The sequence below is a fragment of the Dipodomys ordii genome, unplaced genomic scaffold (genome assembly GCF_000151885.1).
Source record: "Dipodomys ordii isolate 6190 unplaced genomic scaffold, Dord_2.0 Scaffold119, whole genome shotgun sequence".
NCBI lineage: Eukaryota > Metazoa > Chordata > Mammalia > Rodentia > Heteromyidae > Dipodomys > Dipodomys ordii.
This window is the reverse complement of record NW_012267335.1, coordinates 5,395,953-5,415,549: the sequence shown is the minus strand read 5'-3', so window position 1 is coordinate 5,415,549 and position 19,597 is coordinate 5,395,953. Positions and strand designations below refer to the sequence as shown.

The 19,597-nt window shown below is 49.7% G+C and overlaps 1 protein-coding gene across 1 annotated transcript in view; it reads right to left on the bottom strand.

The window, feature by feature from the left end:
* Positions 1-2,087: 2,087 nt before the first annotated feature.
* Positions 2,088-19,597, bottom strand: part of Setd7 (SET domain containing (lysine methyltransferase) 7) — a 23,392-nt gene continuing 5,882 nt past the window's right edge. The window contains exons 3-8 of the mRNA XM_013029506.1: positions 15,609-15,810; positions 14,132-14,321; positions 10,626-10,707; positions 8,282-8,399; positions 7,513-7,670; positions 2,088-6,912 (exon numbers count right to left, since the gene is read on the bottom strand). Coding sequence (XP_012884960.1) covers positions 6,732-6,912; positions 7,513-7,670; positions 8,282-8,399; positions 10,626-10,707; positions 14,132-14,321; positions 15,609-15,810 — 931 coding nt within the window. The 3' untranslated portion in view covers positions 2,088-6,731. The remainder of the gene's footprint in view (positions 6,913-7,512; positions 7,671-8,281; positions 8,400-10,625; positions 10,708-14,131; positions 14,322-15,608; positions 15,811-19,597) is intronic.

The window sequence follows — 19,597 nt, the reverse complement described above, 5'->3', positions numbered from 1 at the left end:
TTGATGGTTATTGGAGGTAAGAGTCTCATTCACTTTCCTGTCTGCCGTGGGTCCACACCACGATCCTCAGCTCTTAGCTTCCTGAGTAGCTAGGATGAGAGGCGTGAGCCCGGGTGCTGGGCTTCTAGCTAGGCCTCTTCACCAAGCCAGGCTCGCCTCTACCACTTGAGCCGTTCTAGTTCCCTTGACCCTTTGCTTTTGATTGAGTTTTAGATTCTTAAAATTATTTCAACTCAGTTTATACATACTGCTCTTCTTGTGAGGAAGAATATTAGTAGTTTGGCCTAATCTGGTCATATACAGATCTATGTTGGGCAGCAGGGGAACTGCCTCATACCAGTTTGGAATAAGTCCCTTGCTTCAGTTCCTTTCCTTCCATGGAAGGAAGACTGATAAGATGGAGGACTGGGTAACAGGAGGTGAAACGAACCGGAGGTCTGGAGGCCCCTGAGGCTCCCGTCATCGGCTGGCTCTTCTGACAAAGACCCCAAAGCTGGTGTCGCCAGAGCTGGACTGCTGCCTGACACAGGCCTTGAGCAAGCCACGCTTTCACCTGTCCTCACTGCTTTACATTCTGCAGAGTCTATAGAGGAAGACTGGGGGTGGATGAGGACTGATTTGGGCAGGAATAAGACTTGGCTCAGATGTTCTCTAAGATCACCAACATTTTACCCCACTGTTTTACCAAGTCTCTGTTTTCTTTGACTCTTGCATTTAAGTTCTTATCTTTCAGAATTTCCTTAACATGATGATCTTCACCATTCGATGTGGCAAATGACCTAGATTCATGTCACATCTCCCTGGCTCTTAAAACAATGCCTTGAACATGGTGAATAGCTAGGAATATTTTTAAACAGCTTACAATGTCAAGTGCGTTTAGTAATTTAAATATACACATAAACGTGTTGTAAGAAAAGCATGACTACTTTTCTTTCCTCATTGGCTAAAGAAGACAACCACAAATGATTGTATATTTTGTTTAATACTTGCATTGTTTCTAAAGCGCGATTATAGCAATCTTTAAATTGACTTTTCATTACAAATATTTGTCAAGTTTTGTTTCAGAAACATTTTTCCTACTCTCTTGCACATGCGCCCAGACATACTACAAAAAAATTCATTCGTAACACAGGAAGGGCAAACATGACTCATGTAAACATCTTCCATAGTTTCCCATAATTTAAAAAAAGCATAGAATTCTTAGATATTGAATAAGGCTCATAGATTTAGTTCAGATTTCACAAAAGACCCGAAGTGCTTGGTAACTCGAAGGGGTTAACTTCTGGTTGAGATCAATGCTGACTGTGTACACCTGCGTCCCACTCCACGGACACACCTCACAACCCAATAAATGCATTTCAGGATCAGAGGAGAACAGAGAAAACCCAAGAGGAGAAACATTTGAGATAGGGAGCCAGGATCATGGACGTAACTTTCTCATAAGATCAGCAAGCACACTGTAGTCCCTGTAGTTTTCCCATCCAGGAATCAGGATGAATTAGAGTAACCCAAAATGTAACCAACATAGGTAGGGTTGGGTACAGTGGCAGATGTGTTCATATTGCTAGCATACACAGTGAAAATTTGTCATTTGATGTTTTATTATGTCCAGGACTAAAGAGGGAAAATCCCCACTCAGTCAAATTCATGATAGAGGAGGTTATTATTAATTTGTTCCTCTTTTTTTTTTCCCCCTGTTGCTCAAGGTTAGGCATTGGGAGGTATGTCTTAGGAGGTGGGTGACGGGTCTTGATGTTAAAATGACCTCTAAGGGCTGCATGCAAGGTCACAGATAGGAAGCCGGGGTTCTGCAATCCAGGACGTGTCTCTCTCTCTGGCTAGAAGTTGGGTCTGAGGTTCATAGTCTTCCAGAGCTGAGACAGGAAATGGACTGTGCTGAGAATGGGGTCTCTGCCCAGGGGGAGGGGGAGCTGCCCCCCTTTCCAGGAGACAGAGATGGCTGGAGAATGACACCCCGCCCGGGTCTGTGCCCTGCAGCAGCGCCCTGACCTTGGGCCCTGACAGTGAGGGAGTGCGGGGATGGTGGCTGGGGAACGGAGGTCGCGGCCAAGTCTGGCTTCGGATTCTGTTGCCCTGCAAAGAAATTGTGCTCCGGATAACTGCACCGTGTCTCTAATGCCTCGGATTCGCTCTCGGGCCCCAGGCCCTCGGGAATCCCTAAAAGGTAAACACACTTCCGTTAGCACCGAACTTACCACCCGCAAGCAAGCGGCTGAGGCACTGGGAGCCTACGGGGCCCCTTGACACACACAGCGCCCAGAGGAATCTGTAGGCTTTGAGTTTAAAAATCAAAATTGATCTGCATTATATCTCAGTAGACTCAGAATTCTCACCAAAAAAAAATTTTTTTGTCATGTGTTTAAATAGCACTGGAATAAGTCAACTTCATTTAAATATAGTCATTCAACCATGAAAATATTTCATACAAACATCTATTTACATACAAACACATTAAAATTTGTGAAAGGAGTTTCTACCCCCTGTGGTTGTATGGCTTGAAATAGTTTCATTGCTTTGAATATAGACGCACACATTTGGCAAAAGAAAACTTGTAAAATTTAGTATTTTAAAAACAAGAACAAAAACAAAACAAAACCCCTGGCATGGAGGTTCCTAATTCCTGAAGGGAAAAAGTCAAGGAAAAAAAACCCAAATCCCCCAAACCCCAAACAAAATCAGCCCCCAAACACAATCTATCAAGATACCTCAAGTACATGTAAATTTAATATATTTTGTCAACCTCTGATCTGTGGCAAAGAAGCATGACAACTACCTGTTTGGCGAGGTAGTTTTGCTTGTTTTTCTAAAAGACAAGACGTCTGAATTCTATATCACTATGAAGACAGAATTGGAGGCAGCTCCTTGAAACAAAACAGAAAACCTATCTATCTTCTTAGAAGAATGCGTTTTTCGGTGAGTGATTAAGTTTTCTATGCCTAGTAAATGAAAGGTACTAAAAGTGCCACACGTTGACTGTCCACAAAACCCTTGAGCCTGCTGTTTGGGCATGTTTGTGTTTTGACTTGCTGGGGTGAAAGCCAGGCCAGGTACCACACTGGCACCAGCGACGCACGTTTACTATATCACTTAAATATTGCAGATGACATTTGGCTGTGCTGGCTTTTTTGGGGAGAAGGGGGGAGGACTGTTGGTGAGAAGGAAATAGTTTTTCAAGTATAATGAACCCCAGAGTGCAAAGAGGTTGAACTCTAGTCTCACATGGGTTCAAAAAGATCTTGAAAAACGACTTTCCTTCTTGGATGCTCAGAGAGATCCAGGGGGAGGCAGGGTCACCTAAAAACGGGGTCTGCAAACCCCTCCAGTCCTTCTTGTGTGTGGTCTGTGGATGTCCTCCATGCTGGCTGGAAGCACCATCTTTCCGGTGACTTCTGGGAGTCTGAACCAGTGCCTGCTGGGACCTGCTCCTAACTAATACAGGATAGTATCTTTTCACAGGAAAGATGCGACGGGAAGGTCTGCTCACACGGGAGGGGATGCAGGCGGCTCTGAGGGAGCCCCACGGAAGACATGCACGTGCAGGCGCCCGCTGCTCTGGGGAGTGCGAGGTGCCTCTGCATTCCCTGGGTGCCTGGGCTCGGAGGTGTTTTTTGTTGGGATGACAATGCCATTGCAGTGACCAGATGCAGCTGCTTCCTACCCATTTCCTTCCACAGCCTCTGTGTGTGTGTGTGTGTGTGTGTGTGTGTGTAGAGAGAGAGAGAGAGAGAGAGAGAGGTGGAATAATTCATCAAGGGCTTTTCTGCTTTAGGTCAAAACACTCTTCCACAGCAGTTAATTCCCACCCTATTTCTCTATCTAGAACTGAACTTCCAGCCTCTCTCTCTTGTGATGAAGCTGTGGGGGGGGGTTGGGGGAGGGAACAGCAGTTAGCGATGTATGTGAATGTGTGTAAGTCTTTATGTGAGAGAGAAACAGAGCAGGAAGGAAGTAGGAAAGACAGTGGACAGATGTGTGTGGGAAAGCAGGAGGGCAGAGGCAGACAGACAGACAAGAGCACAGGAGTCAGTGCCGAGGGACAGGGGCCCAGGGGAGGGTCTGAAAGACATGCAGAGAGCCAGCCAGGGAGAGGCCGGCATGGCAGGAGAGGAGCTCAGAGCCCAGACAATGGGGTGCTGGGCTGGGCTGGTTCCCCGCGGACCCCCAGGCTCCGGCTCTCCTCTGAGTGCAGAAGAGGAAAGGGATTGCTGGAAGACACCGGGAGTGTGCGGAGTGTCCCGGGGAAGCCGGGGGGAGCTTGGCTGGGTGTGTGGTTCCCAAGGGGTCTGAGGGTCGCTGGGTTCAAACCAGCATGCCGTCCTGTGGCGTCACGGGAGTGCTAGCATTCAGTGTCACCAGCGGGCCATCACTCAGTGTCTACTCACTGGCTAAATCTCCACTTACAATTCATCCACCCCTTTTATGGAAACATTCAGCTTGGCTCCAATGGGAGAGTGCAGTAGCTCTTTAGGACAGAAACCGGGCCCTGCTGGAGTCACGAGCAGCCGGTGTGGTCCAGGAAAGCCGGCCGGCCGCAGCCTGTGGTTGGAGGGACTGGCAGCTGCTCCCGCCCCCCTGCCTCGCTCCCTGCCCAGCTGACTAGGTCCGATGAGAGCCAACTTTCTCCTGGAGACAGCCATCCACTTCTGCCACGTTTCCATGAATCCTCATGTGTCAAACACCCATGAGAACACACAGCGACACGTTTCAGTGGACTATCATATATGAACACACACAAGGCTCCGGCTCATCCGACAGAGGGTCTCTTTCCAAAGAACAGAAGTAACCCTGTCTTCCTAACTCTTGATGTGAAACCTCTACTCAGTTCCTTTCATGGGACATCTTTCTGGAAATCCTGACCAGCTGCTCTCCCGGGAAGAGCTTAAGCTTCCAAACAGATCCAAGTGCTTCTCTTAGAAACTACCACAGCTGCAGTGCCAAGAGGCCTGGGACAGACGGGAGGTCGGCGGTACTGGGCTTGTCCTGAGGGCTGCGTCCTCCATCCGGGGACTGCCTGACTGGTCACGTGAGCAGCTGGCCAGAGGAGGGGGCAAGGAGGACGGAGCACTTTCAGGAGTGCCTCTCTATGACCCCAGCGTGACCCAGCCGACAGCCAACTTCCTGCTGTCCAAGGGCTTACACTTCCTCTACACCCGCAGCATCCCTCAGCTGGCTTGCTAACACCTCGAAACTTGCAAGGACTCAGCTCTCAAGACTGAACTACTCAGGAGAGGCAGAGCAGTGGCTCACAGGGCCACACCCTCCCGCCCCCCCCTTCAGTCCCCTTCCTGCCCCTCCTCCAAGCAGCAGGAGCAGACAGCGCATGGGCATGTGCTGAGTGTACTTAGGAAAGCCCCAACTCTCAGAATTCATTCGGAGCCTTTCCAGTAAGTCACAGATCTAATGTGCTGTCCTAAAACACAAGGGTTTTCCTCCTGCTTTCTGAAGTTGGGATCTCACCGGGCTTGCGAAATGGCCAAAATGCTACGGATGCTGTTGCTTTGAAACTGCACAGGTGTGAACTCAGCTAAGGATGCTTCGAAGCAATAAGAGCTTTGAAATGACCATGATGAACAGTTTTTAGCATTAAGGTTTGCTTTGTAACTGGCAGTCAGTATGTCTGCCTTCATTGTACTGATTTCAAAGAAATTCTTGAATTCTAATGCAGAATTCAAGGTTTGCTATTTGACTTTTTAATTCAATGACATGTCACAAGCCAGACTGCGCTAGGTTTATGTACATGTAATGTGCATCCAAGGAGAAAGAAACTTACTAACATTATCAAAGATACTGGAAAAGTGCCACAATTGCTGCCTAGAAATACTAATTGTCCTTTCTTCCTTCTTAAAATATACATATATATATATATGTGTGTGTGTGTGTGTGTGTGTGTGTATATATATATATATGTATATATATAAAACTCTTCCATAACTTAATACAAACAAAGTAAATTCATTTCTTCTCACATCTGAAAGCAAAGATATCTTTGTTTACATGCGAGAATAATAATTCTATAATAATACCCTGGCCCTAAGAGCCAGTACTTGATATTAGGACATAAGACTGAAATGATGGTATAGAAACAAAATCAGAGATGCAAGCCCACTCAGGAGTTTTCTCATTCCAGGATATCTAGGCTAGGGAGTGGGTCCCAGCAGAAAGTGGCTTCTTTCTGCCTACTAGAGGGGGAAAAAATCCCCAAACCAAAGCCATTCTAGTATAAAATACAGATCAAAAGTTAAAAGGCAAACTACCATGTTTAGAGAGTGAAGATCTAATCATTTTCTCTACCCTCCATAGGGCACATGTGCAAATGTGTCACACATTTTACACTGGCCATAGGAAAAAAAAAAACATGGAAAAACCACCAACAACAGGACCGAACACATACCCCTTTCTTCCTTTAGTCTGATTATTTGGCATCTCGAAAGGTGGTCCAGATTTAGACCTGAACCGCTCAAGAGCATCATGCTGTCTTACATCAAGTGCTCCCAATACCTCTCAGCGGGACACCGTGGTGAAGCTACCTAATGTTAAGTCGGGTATGAGTAATACAGTCAAACCTAGTTAGTATGTGCGCGAGAAGTGGTGCTAACTCGGGAGGAGGGGCTGAAGTCACAGCGAGAGCCATCCCCGGTCGTCCTGTTGCGGATGAAAGGAGTGCATAGATCCAAGTCTCTTCCGGGCGTCTGGCCCCAAGGCCCGGCTGCTCACTTCTGCTGGGTGGCCTGGAAGGCCTTTAGCCCCACCTGGTACCACTCGGGGGCTTCGGGCCCGCTCTTCCCCGGGGGGCTGTGCTCATAGCCATAGGCCACGGTGAGCTCCTCCTCCGCCTCTACAGCTCGCAGGGTGCGGATGCATTTGATGGGCCCAAACCGCGGGTGGACAAACCTGGATATCAAGATGCACGAGGTCACGGGCCAGCAGCTCTGGCCTCAGCCGGGAGCACCCTGCACACAGCACCTCAGCCCCACCCGGCTGCCATGTTAGAATTTAGATTTAACAACACCCGGCCAGGCACTGGCCTGCTCACGGTCTAGATGCACCACTCTGCCTTCCTTTCCCAGCGTATCTGACATTCTGTCTCTCTCCTTTTCCTCCCTCCCTCCCTTTCTTTCTGGGCTGGTACTGGGGCCTGGGTGCTAAAGGCTAGTGCTCTACTGCTTGAGCCACAGCTCCACTTCCAGCTTTTTGGTGCTTAATTGGAGACAAGAGTTCTCACAGACTTGCTTGGCTGGGCTGGCTTCAAACCTCGATCCTCCCATCTCAGCCTCCTGAGTAGCTAGGATGACAGGTATCAGCCACCAGTACCTGGCCATTCTACTCTTTCTGGATTGGAGCTTTCAGCCCACTGCGGAGGCCTATGGCCTGGCTTCTTGGCACATCCTGGGGGAGCAGCCATCTCTGAGACCTAGGAACACCTTTCCACGCCCTTCCTAACCCCGAGTCCCGAGGCATCGACCGGCCCTGCTGCCGCCGAGCGTCACTTACGTGTCGTAGATGCAGTTTGGAGTGAAGGAGTGGTTTGCCTTGTGGCCCAGGGAGGCACAGTACCTGGTCACGTGGTTGTAGGGCTCAGGCACGTCGATGACCGTCTCCTCGTCCAGAGAGAGGGTGTTGCTGTTGAGAGCCCAGTCCCTGCTGTCCACCTGCGGACCCAAGGCACGTGTCGGGGGCCACCCGCTCCCAGAGGGGCAGAGGCATCAACTCATTCACCCGCCGCTTCACGGCGCCCACCCGCCTGCCCTCCGCACACGGATGGAGTAACGCACCGCACAGCTACTAGCTGGGCTTCCTTATTCTACCAGAAAAGGGAGGCTCCTATTCCTTATAAGGACACACAAAAATGCAAGCAAAGAGCTCCGTCTAAAAGGAGACGCAGAAGAGGCGAAAGGAGAGAACAGAAATGGAGGCAGGAATGCGCAGGGGGCCGTGTGTACTCCAGGAAAAGGCCTGTCCCAGCCCCAGGGCTTCCCCCGTGAGCAGCTGCCAGCCACCAAGACAGTGGACGTGCCCACCCATGAGCAGACCCATCATCCACAACCCTCCAACACACCTGGTGAGGCCTCTCAGCTGGGCACCGGTGGTTTACACCTGTTACCCAAGCTAAAGAGTCTGAGATCTGAAGATCAAGGTTCAAAACCATCCCAGGCAGAAAAGTCCATAAGACTTATCTCTAATTAACCAGCAAAAAGCTGGAGGTGTCAGCTCAAGTGATAAGAGTGTCAAGCCTGAAAGGAAACTTGTTCGAAATACTCACCTCTTGGTGTGTAATTCGGACTCCATTATAAAAAGACATAACAGTGTTAGGACCCACGGGTATCTTGGAAAACAATCCTTCTCCTGCACTGGAAATGAGGGACTCGGCCACATACACCCTGAGAAGAAGAAGAAGGGGGGAAAAAACCAAATCATGATCGCTTTGAATCCAAAACTAGGACCAGTTCCTTATTATCCAATAAAGGAAGGAAGGCAAGAAGAAATCAATAAACCACAATACAGAAGCACTGAGAGCAGAAGAAATGGGTATGAAATTAACTCATAAAGCTACTCAGCAGAGGAGATAAGGATATCTGTATTTTTGTTTCAGCTCAGAGTTAATTAACCAAGTTTGTCAAAGCCAGGCAGTAGGAAAGACCTGCTTTAAATACCAAGATGAATATTTTATATGAATGAGTGACAGCTAAGAGGATAGAGCCAATAAAATGACTCCAAGCAGAGGGTGGCTAACTAGTCAAAACTGGCTTCTGCTCATTTTTGTAAATAAAGTTTTATTGGTACATGGCTATGACCATTTGGTTCACACTGGGTCTTCCTGCTGCAGCACTAACTACAAAGGCAGAGCGGAGTAGCTGCATTAGAGACCCCAGGGCCTACAGAGCCTGAAGTATTTACCCGGTAGCTCGTCACACACAGGCTAGCAAGAAGAGAAAACCCGTCGTGGCTGTGGAGTCGCATTTAGTAACAGCACCCACATTCCACCTCCCGCTCTCAGCTCTGAGACAGCCAGGCTGCAATGACCGTGTTTAGTGGAATGTATGTTTCCTTCCTGGACTGCACATCTTTGACTGGTTCCAATTCCGTTCCTGCTCTGCAATAGGATTGCACATCCCGACCCCGTGGTGAGTCCTGAGCTGCCGCAGCCCACCGTCTGCCCCGGCATGCTTGGTCTGTGTGCTCTGCCTTGTCAGAACAGCGACCGGAGGCTGCCTGCATGCCGACCTCAGGTGTTCGGGAACATGACAAGTTCCCATCCACCGCCTGCGGCTTCCACCCACTCCCGGAGACTCTGCTTCTCCTGTCTGAGGCTTGGAATAAACACACAGGAGACAGAGCTGACCCCAACTTGAGGCCTGGGGTCCAGCCCCGTCCAGCTGGGCCTCATGGATCCCTAGAAAAGGTCTGGCTGAATCTACTGAGCTCTGGGTGTCAAAGAAAACATTTGCCTCCAGAAACAGCTTGGGAATATCAGGAGGCAGGACTGTCACCATAAAAACCGACAAGACTGGCGCCTACACTTTCAGTGCTGTTATGTTTTGGGGTGAATGCAGAGCCCCAACCCTCCCTGCTTTGTAGTGGGGCCACAGCCTCCAGCCGTCTGTTTTCCTGCCCGTGACACTGTGCGGGCCCTGTGTGAGCAGGCAAAGAGAAAAGCATCCTGAGGTGGGGTCTTTACTAAGAAGCAGACGGGTCTGGAGAGGATCTCGGGATCTTAGGGAAAGCCCCTTCATGCATGCAGGGCTAGAGAACAAGCGTCTGGAAAGCGTCTCCTACATAAGGCAAGAAGCGGAAATAGAACTCGACCTTCTGAGTGCGCTTCTAGAGCCAGGGCCTCGTCTTGTGTGAAGTGGAATGCTTTCTTACTTCTCATTGTTTGTTTCTAAAGTCCTGTTTCCTCAGAATGGACAAGCCCTGTGAATTGGGCTTAGGAGAAAAGGAGGTGTTCTGGGGTGCAGGGCATACTTCAGGAGGGTGTGATGCCCCCCAGAGGGCCGTGCGGCTGTCAGCACCAACAGAGGCACCAGAACCCTAGGGAATAGCCACTGGGGGGCAGGGGTCACAGCTGCCTGACCCAGGGCCTCTTACCTCAAGCATTTTATTTATTTATTTACTTCGGTGCAGGTACTGGGGCTTGAACCAAGAGCCTGGGCGCTGTCCCTAAGCTTTTTGTGTCCAAGGCTAGTGCTCTACCATTTGAGCCACAACTCCACTTCTGGCTTTTGTGGTTAATCAGAGATGAGTCTCTCAGACCTTTCCTTCCTCGGCTGGTTTCGGACCTCGATCCTCAAGATCTCAGCCTCCTGAATACACTAGGATTGCAGGTGTGAGCTACCAGCACCTGGCTTTCCCTAGAGCTTTTACCGCATGACGAACTCATGAGAGGATCTGGGCTTTACAAGGGGCCACCACCCCTGCCCTCCCCTGCCATGAGCACCCCATCCAAACGGGAGGGAGCAAAGCGCCCGGCCTCACCATACCCAAGTCGTTATCTGGAGGATTTGCAAGGGAAAAGGATGCTTCCCAGGAAGGGTGGGCGCTGAGCTCCCACCACAGGGCTTTTAACCTCAGGAAACCCGCAAGCAAGGCGGGAAGGAAAGCCTTACCTCTCCGATTCGTAAGGGTCTGGAAGAAGAGCATTGGTGGAGATGCAGGATGAAGTCGACTTATCAAAGTGGTACACAGAACCTAAAAACAAACGGAATGTCAGTGAGCTGGGACCCTTCTCTGCTCCCAGGCCAGGAAGAGCTAATCAACTACCGATGTTGTTCCCCTCAGCCCAGGGAGGACAGCGAGTTGGGGAGGAGGTGCTCATCAGTGTCCCCCCCGCCCACTGTCATTTTCAAAACAACCCATAACCACCAGATAGATCTCTTAAAATCTCTATCTGCTTTTTTCTTTTTGGAAGGGAAGCTGACCTTTATTGAGCGCTCACAGGTGCACACGGCCGGCCTTGTACAAGGAGTTTCCACCACAGTATCCACCCACTCCTCACACCAGCCCTGTGAGGCAGGTATTACCCCCATGTTTGTCAGGTGAGGAGGAGGAGCCTCAAAAGAATTAGGCAGTTTGTCCAAGGGCAGAGGACTAGGAAAACACCAAGCCAAGACCGAGCAGCTAAGTCTCAGACTCACTCTCCTGCCTGCTCCTAAACCTCCTACCCCTGCACTGCCCACCTTGGGGGGAGGCGATCAGTTCCTGTTTGCTTTTAAATCTTCATGCAAGCAACTTAAACATTGCTTGAGTGCTGAAATGGTTTGTGTTTTTGGTCGGTCGTGGGGCTTGAACTCTGGGCCTGGCGCTGGGTGCTCAGCCTGAAATGCTTTTTAAATCATGAAAATGGTTTGCTATGGCATGTTCAAATTTCTTTGGTCAGACCAAATTGGAAAATAGTTCTGTTTCTTTGTGGTTTTCTTCATACCAGATCATCTGTGAAATCTAACACCAGAGCCCTGGCAGCTGGCTTCAACCTCACCAGAATCAAGGAGGACAGCACTCTAATAAAGCCTAGCAAAGTCATTTCACTTCTGAGATGATAGTTCAGAACCTAACCAGAAATGTATTCCAGAAACTAAGGCCTGCAGCTCTCCTGGGATTGCCTTTAGCCCCCCAAAACCCTCCTCTAGTATAATGAAGACACGAGGTGTCCCGAGAGCCCATCAGGAGAGAAACAGGATCGAGAACTGAAGAGCTTACTCCTGCAAAGTCAATTATTATCATTAATAATCCCATTATGCAATTCTTTAGTGGTTACCCATAGTTACCAGGCCTGCCTGCCTGCCTGCCTGCCTTCCTTCCTTCCTTCCTTTTTTTTGGTACAACCCAAACCAAAAATAATACTTCAAACTATAAATTAGAAAACAATCCAATCCAATCCAATGTCTAAGAACCTGACCTTTTAGTACATATATATATATATATTTTTTCATGCTGGTCATGGGGCTTGAACTCAGGACCTAGGTGCTGTCCCTGAGCTTTTTTGCCCAAGGCTGATGTTTTTCCACTTGAGCCACAGCTCCACATTCAGCTTTTTGGTGGTTAATTCAAGATAAGAGTCCCACAGACTTTCCTGCCTGGGATGGCTTTGAACCTTGGTCCTCAGATCTCAGGCTCCTGAGTAGCTAGGATTGTAGGTGTGGGCCACTGATATCCAGTTCATTTAAATATTTTGAAGAGGGGATTTAAGTCAGGGAATTGCTCATACAGGAGACAGAAGAGCAAGGAACCATGAGGAACCCAGAAATGGGCAGAAGTTGAGGCTGTGTGGGGTAGCAGGCGCTGTCTGGGATTCTACTGGGAGTCAGGCAGGAGGCGGCAGCCAGGCCGCTGGCAAGATGTGCTGACCAGAGCCCCCCCCCCCCCCACAGGGACATTCACCTGCTTTGGCCAAAGTCAGACAGAAGTCTGGGGAGAGGCAGAGGCTCCCAGAGCAGGAGCAGGCAGAGGAAGGGTTTAGAGCAGATCCAGGAGCACAACAGCAAAGGGCCAGGAGACGCTCGACAACAGGGAATTAGTTCAAAAGAGAAAACAACACTCACTTGTTTCTTAAGCCCAACTCTCCCGTTCTCACGGTGCCAACCCTCATACCTCGTGTCTCCTAGGCCAGCACTCGACCGCTGAGCTACATCCCTGGTCCTGACCCCAAGGGCTGTGTGGAATTCTCCCAACACCTATCTCCTCCCTTACACTGAAAGTTTCACCATCAATGTCCTATGAGTGCCAGCTCCAGGTGACAAGGCCGCACGGGCCGCCCGGCAGAGACGCAGGGGAGACACCGCTCCTCAGGCAACGTCCTTCGCTACGCAGGGCTTCTGCCAAGATGAGGAAAGCAGCACAGCCATGTCCCTGAGCGAAACTGTAGCCAGCTTCTCCGGGCCTGCCTCAGGGTCCGATCTACAATCCCACCCTGCATTTGGCCTTCTTCAATTTTTAACTTACTATAAAAAAAAAAGACATTTAAGGCTATCCAAGTTGGAGCTACATGTAAATGATTTCGCATTTTTGGAGAACTTTGCTTTGAAAAATCTTCTCCCTATTCGAGTTAGACGAGTGTAATTTAGGTTTACTAAGGCCTAGATTTATTAATTTCTCTTCATAACCCACCCTGGACCAGAAATCCACGCATCCAGGCTTTGCCAGAAATTGGACTAATCTGGAGAGCTTTCTTAGGCGGTGGCACTCCACACACGCAATCCTGGTTTTTCTACTGTGCATTTTCCTGGCTTTCTTCAGCCAGGTGACTTTTACACCCAGAAGACAACGTCTCCAGGCGGCATGTTGTGCGTGGCCGCTGTGTTCACTGACGGCTCCCGTCACAGAGCATGCGCAACCCCTGCTGCGGTCGGTGCACCTCTGGAGAGGTCCCTCGCTTTGTGTTCTGGTGTCAGCGTTCTGGAGAGGCAGCCATTTAAAATGCATTGAGTTACCGACACCAACGGCTTCCTGGCTCCTCCCTGTGGGAATTTCCCATCTACGTCCTTGTGACGGGACTCTGCAGACTCTCCTTCAGACACACCAGGGCTCTGTCTCACCTGGAGCTCGGCCACATGATCTGCTCTGAAGAGCGAATGGCAATTCTACTGTGAGGCTTTATGAGGCACCACAGGAGCCGGGCACCGGTGGCTCACGCCTGTCATCCTAGCTACTCAGGAGGCTGAGATCTAAGGATCGCGGTTCAAAGCCAGCCCAGACAGGAAAGTCTGTGAAACTCTGATCTCCAACAAACCACCAGAAAACTGGAAGTGGCGCTGTGGCTCAAGTGGTAGAGCGCGCTCGCTTTGAGCTGAAGTGCTGAGGGATGGCGCTCAGGCCCAGAGTTTAAACCCCATGGCAGGGAGGGAGGGAGGGAGGGAGGGAGGGACATCACAGGAATCTACTTGTGCAGACACATCAGATGCACCCTGAAAAATTCTTGCCCCAAATCACCCCTGGGTCTTCAGCCTAGGCCCTGTCACTAAGGTTAACACTCATAGCGGATGGAAACTGGCCGAAGCCTCAGGCCGGGCCCTGGGGGCCAGCTGGTCAGCTGTGTGGCCAGGCGCAACCCAGTAAGCTGTTGTACACCATGGGAGGAGCCGGGGAGGCAGAGCGCCTCTCCCTGGCTCCAGCTCACCTCCAGGCGTCAGTTCGAAGTGCGGCCTCCCCTCGTCCGTGGATAGGAGGGTGGCCAGCTTTCCTTCGATCATCTCTCCGTCGATGAACTTGCCGTAGAGTGCCGTCCTCTCGTCGGGGTACACGTAGGCTATCTTCTCCCCCGTCATCTCCCCGTCCTCGTTGACCTCTCCCACGAGGCTGCCTCCGTCCTGCCGGGAGAGCCCCAAATACTCTGCACCCAGAAAATATTCTACACGTTCATCTCTAGTGCAAGAGCCTCTCCCTGCTACCTGCGCGCTGCGGTGTGACAATAACAGCGCTCTGTGAGGCTGTCTTCCAGGGCCTTACTTCCAAAACGAGTTATGATTTTTTTTTTATTATAAACTTCGCCTCGTAGTCTGAGGGGAGCCACGGGGGGGGGGATCACTGCATTTACCTTTCCTGATTCCCAGGCCATAAAACCTTCTGCTCTCTCGCTCCCCCTGGTGGAGAGTGGAGCATTCGGGACTTAGATGAGAGGCAGGCTGCTACCCGCTGACGCCTTTACTCAGGCGGGTGAGCGTTCACAAGATCAGGGTTGCTCCAGTTACTCTGCCTTATTTTTTGCTCACCCTCTCCTGAGTCCTGAGGACCAGCAGCACCCACAGACTGCTGCCCCAGCTCCCCTCTCTGCAGGGAGCTGGTCCCTGTGGCTTCCTACCCGCCCCTGCAGTAACACAACAAGCCCCTCCATTGGGACCCCCCCCCCCATGTCTCTTCCTTATGGATTCTTGAATCCAGACAGCTGGCTCTCCCTGCCCACAAAGACCATACTCAATGCAAGGATGAGCAATCAATTTAGATAGCAGGATCAACAAACACTGGTGCAGTACAGTTTGGGAGCGGCTGGATACAATCTTTCCTATGAGAACTAAATAATAAAATTATTAATAACGGTTGCCACGTCTCCATCTCGTTTTCTAGGCTGAAGGAATTAAAGGCCATGTCTTCCTGCTGCTGTTTTTCTTTTCTTTCCTTTCACAATACATCTAACTTGTCTCAATCATGATAAAATCATATTGTTTTCTTTTTTTCAAAATGAGTGTAAATAATAGCAGCGATGAGACCAACAGTGTAAATCAGTAGTAAATAATGAGGGAAGCGTGCCCTGTACATCCTGCTTCAGAGACGGGCTCTCAGGTTGCACAGCTTCCCAGGTTGTAGCACAGAGAACATATTTCGCTATCATTATTATTAATTAATTAGCTATATCTATAGCTATATCTTTATGTTGGCCATGGGGCTTGAACTCAGGGCCTGGGCACCGTCCTTCAGCTCTTCAGCACTCTACCACCTGATCCACAGCTCCACTTCTGGTTTTCTGAGTGGTTAATTGGAGAGAAGAGCCTCACAGACTTTCCTGCCCGGCCTGGCTTTGAACCGTGACCCTCAGAGCTCAGCCTCCTGAGTAGCAAGGATGCCGGCTCAGGCGTTGCTCCTCTGCACAGCACGCTTACCGGGAAGAAGACCCAGCACACGCCGTGGCGCACGTTGTCCTTGTACTGCCCTTTGAAGATGAGTCTGCCGTCGGGGTCGCACTCCTGCGCCGGGCCGTTCAGCTCCCCGTCCACGTAGGAGCCCTGCAGCACACCCCCGTCCTCGTAGGTGTAGACGCCCTGGCCCTGCAGGGCGTCGTCCACGTAGAAGCCCTCCAGGGTGCTGTGAGAGGGAGAGGGAGAGGGAGCATGTCAGAAGAGACTCAACACAGCCATGTCTGGGATAAACCCGTCACACACAGCACGCAGCGATCCTAGGGTTCCGCTGCTTATTTGAAATTCCATCTGAACTGGTGTCTTGGATTTTTATTTGTGGATCCCAGCAAGCCTACCTGCTTTTTCTTTTTCTTTTATTTTGAAAGTATGGGCTGGGAAGGCAGCTTTGTGGTAGAGTGCTTGTGGAGCATGCATGAAGCTCTGGGTTCGATTCCTCAGTACCACATACAAAGAAAAAGCCAGAAGTGGAGCTGTGGCTCAAGTGGTAGAGTGCTAGCCTTGAGCAAAAGCTCAGGGACAGTGCCCAGGCCCTGAGGTCAAACCCCAGGACTGGCCAAACAAAATTTAAAAGTAGTATTGGATGCTAAACTTGGGAGACAAGTGCTCTGCCAGTGGAGCTACGCCCCCAGGTGAGGTTTAAATGGGAGCTTATGCTTTCTCCTCTTCATCACCACCACCATCACCACTACCCACCACCATCACCATCACCACCATTACCACCATCACCATTACCACCACCACTACCCACCACCATCACTACCATCATCATCATCACCACCACCACCACCATCACTACCACCATCACCACCATCACCACCATTACCACCACTATCACCACCACCATCACCACCACCACCATCACCACCACCACCACCACCATCATCACCACCATCACCACCATCACACACCACCACCATCACCACCACCATCATCACACACCACCACCATCACCACCACCATCATCACCATCATCACCACCATCACCACCACCATCATCACCATCATCACCACCGTCATCATCATCATCACCATCATCACCACCATCATCACCACCATCACCACATCACCACCATCACCACCGTCATCATCATCATCATCATCACCATCACCATCACCACCACCATCATCACCATCATCACCACCATCATCACCATCATCATCACCACCATCACCATCACCATCACCACCACCATCACCACCACCATCACCACCATTACCATCACCACCACCATCACCATCACCACCACTATCACCACCATCACCATCACCACCACCACCATCATCACACACCACCACCATCATCACCACCATCATCACCACCATCATCACCATCACACACCACCACCATCACCACCACCATCATCACCATCATCATCACCATCATCACCAACATCATCACCACCATCACCACCACCATCATCACCACCATCACCACCATCATCATCATCACCACCATCATCATCATCACCATCACCACCATCATCATCATCACCATCACCACCATCATCACCATCACCACCATCACCATCACCACCATCACCATCACCACCACCATCATCACCACCATCATCACCACTATCACCACCACCACCACCATCACCATCACCATCACCATCATCACCACCATCACCATCATCATCACCACCACCATCACCACCACCACCATCACCACCATCACCATCACCACCACCATCATCACCACCATCACCACCATCATCACCATCATCATCACCACCACCATCACCATCATCACCACCATCACCATCACCACCACCACCATCACCACCATCATCACCACCATCACCACCATCATCACCATCATCATCACCACCATCATCACCATCATCATCACCACCATCATCACCATCACCATCATCACCACCATCACCATCACCATCACCACCACCATCATCACCATCATCACCACCATCATCACCATCATCATCACCACCATCACCACCATCATCACCACCATCATCACCACCATCATCACCACCATCATCACCATCACCACCACCATCAATCATCACCACCATCATCACCATCATCATCATCACCATCATCATCACCACCATCACCACCATCATCACCACCATCATCACCACCATCATCACCACCATCATCACCATCACCACCACCATCACCATCATCACCATCATCACCACCATCATCACCATCATCATCACCACCATCATCACCATCATCATCATCACCACCACCATCACCACCATCATCATCACCACCATCACCATCACCACCATCACCACCATCATCATCACCACCATCACCACCATCATCATCACCACCATCACCACCATCATCATCACCACCATCACCACCGTCATCACCACCATCACCATTATCCACCACCATCACCATCACCATCATCACCATCACTATCGTGATCACATCATTGTGATCACCATCCTCAAATCCACTGTTTTCCTAAAGTCCTTTTCAATATTCTTTAGCAGCTTAAGAAATTACAAAAATGGTCTTTCAGTGGTTGATTTTTCTGGCCTCAGCATCTAAATCAAACAACTGGAAAATGTAGAGGAAATTTAAACATCTTTTTTTTTTTTTTTGTCAGTCGTGGGGCTTGAACTTTGAGCCTGGGCGCTGTCCCAGCTCTTCAGCTTAAGGCAAGCGCTCTGCCACTTGAGCCACAGTGCCACTTCTGGTTTTCCGGTGGTTTACTGGAGGTAGGAGTTTCATAGCCTGGCTGTCTTTGAACCGCGATCCTCAGATCTCAGCCTCCTGAGTAGTTAGGATGACAGGCGTGAGCCACCGGCGCCCGGCTAAACATCAATTTTGATTAACTATTTTCCTCTGTACTACATGCACTGGCCAATTTAACCTGCTTTACTGGAACTTTTTTTTTTTTGCATGGGGCTTGAACTCTGGGCCTGGGCACTGTCCCTCAGCTCTTCAGCTCAAGGCTAGCGCTCTACCACTTGAGCCACAGTGCCACTTTCGGCTTTTTCTGCTTCTGTGGTGCTGAGGAATCGAACCCAGGGCCTCATGCATGTGAGGCAGGCACTCTACCACTGAGCCACCTTCCCAGCCCCTTAATAGAGCTTTTATAGAGTTAAGTTTCCAGTAATAAATTAAACTAAGAAATCTAACTTACAAAGAAATGGAGAAATTTTACAATTGCTAAACATATCCTAAATACACTAAATATTTTACGAATGCACTGCAATTTACTCATATACTACTGCATTTTCAGTCAAAAAGTCATGTCAGTATCCACCTACACAAGAGTTACTAGGGACTTGGTGCTGGCTTTTCTCATGGCTGAGGAATGCTTTTGTCTAGGATATAATTGCATTTCCTTCCTTCCAAGAGGAAAGCTTGAAAAGGAATCACAATTCAACTTTAAATCCCCATCTCTAGCCTGATTCTCAGTGTTCAAACTGTTTTTGAAAATATTTTTATGACAATATATATTTTCTCTTAAAATATTACAAACTCAAGCAGCACACAGCTCAACCCATCTGTTAGAGATGCGAGCGTCAGCATATATTTCCTCTTAACTATGTAGACCCCAAGTCACAGAAAGATGTTTGCTCAAAGGATAGTTAGTGAAATTCAGTTTTGCTCTAGGATTAAACCAAACTGAAAAAAACTCGAAAAAGTGAAACACCTATGAGACATTCACACACCACACACCGCCATCCACACACCACACACCACACACCCGCCATTCATACACCACACACACCACACTCCGCCATCCACACACCACACACACCACACACAGCCATCCACGTACCACACACACCACACACCGCCATCCACACACCATCCACACACCACACACAGCCATCCACACACCACACACACCATACACCGCCATCCACACACACCACACACCGCCATCCACACACCACACACCACACACAGCCATCCACACACCACACACCACACACAGCCATCCACACACCACACAC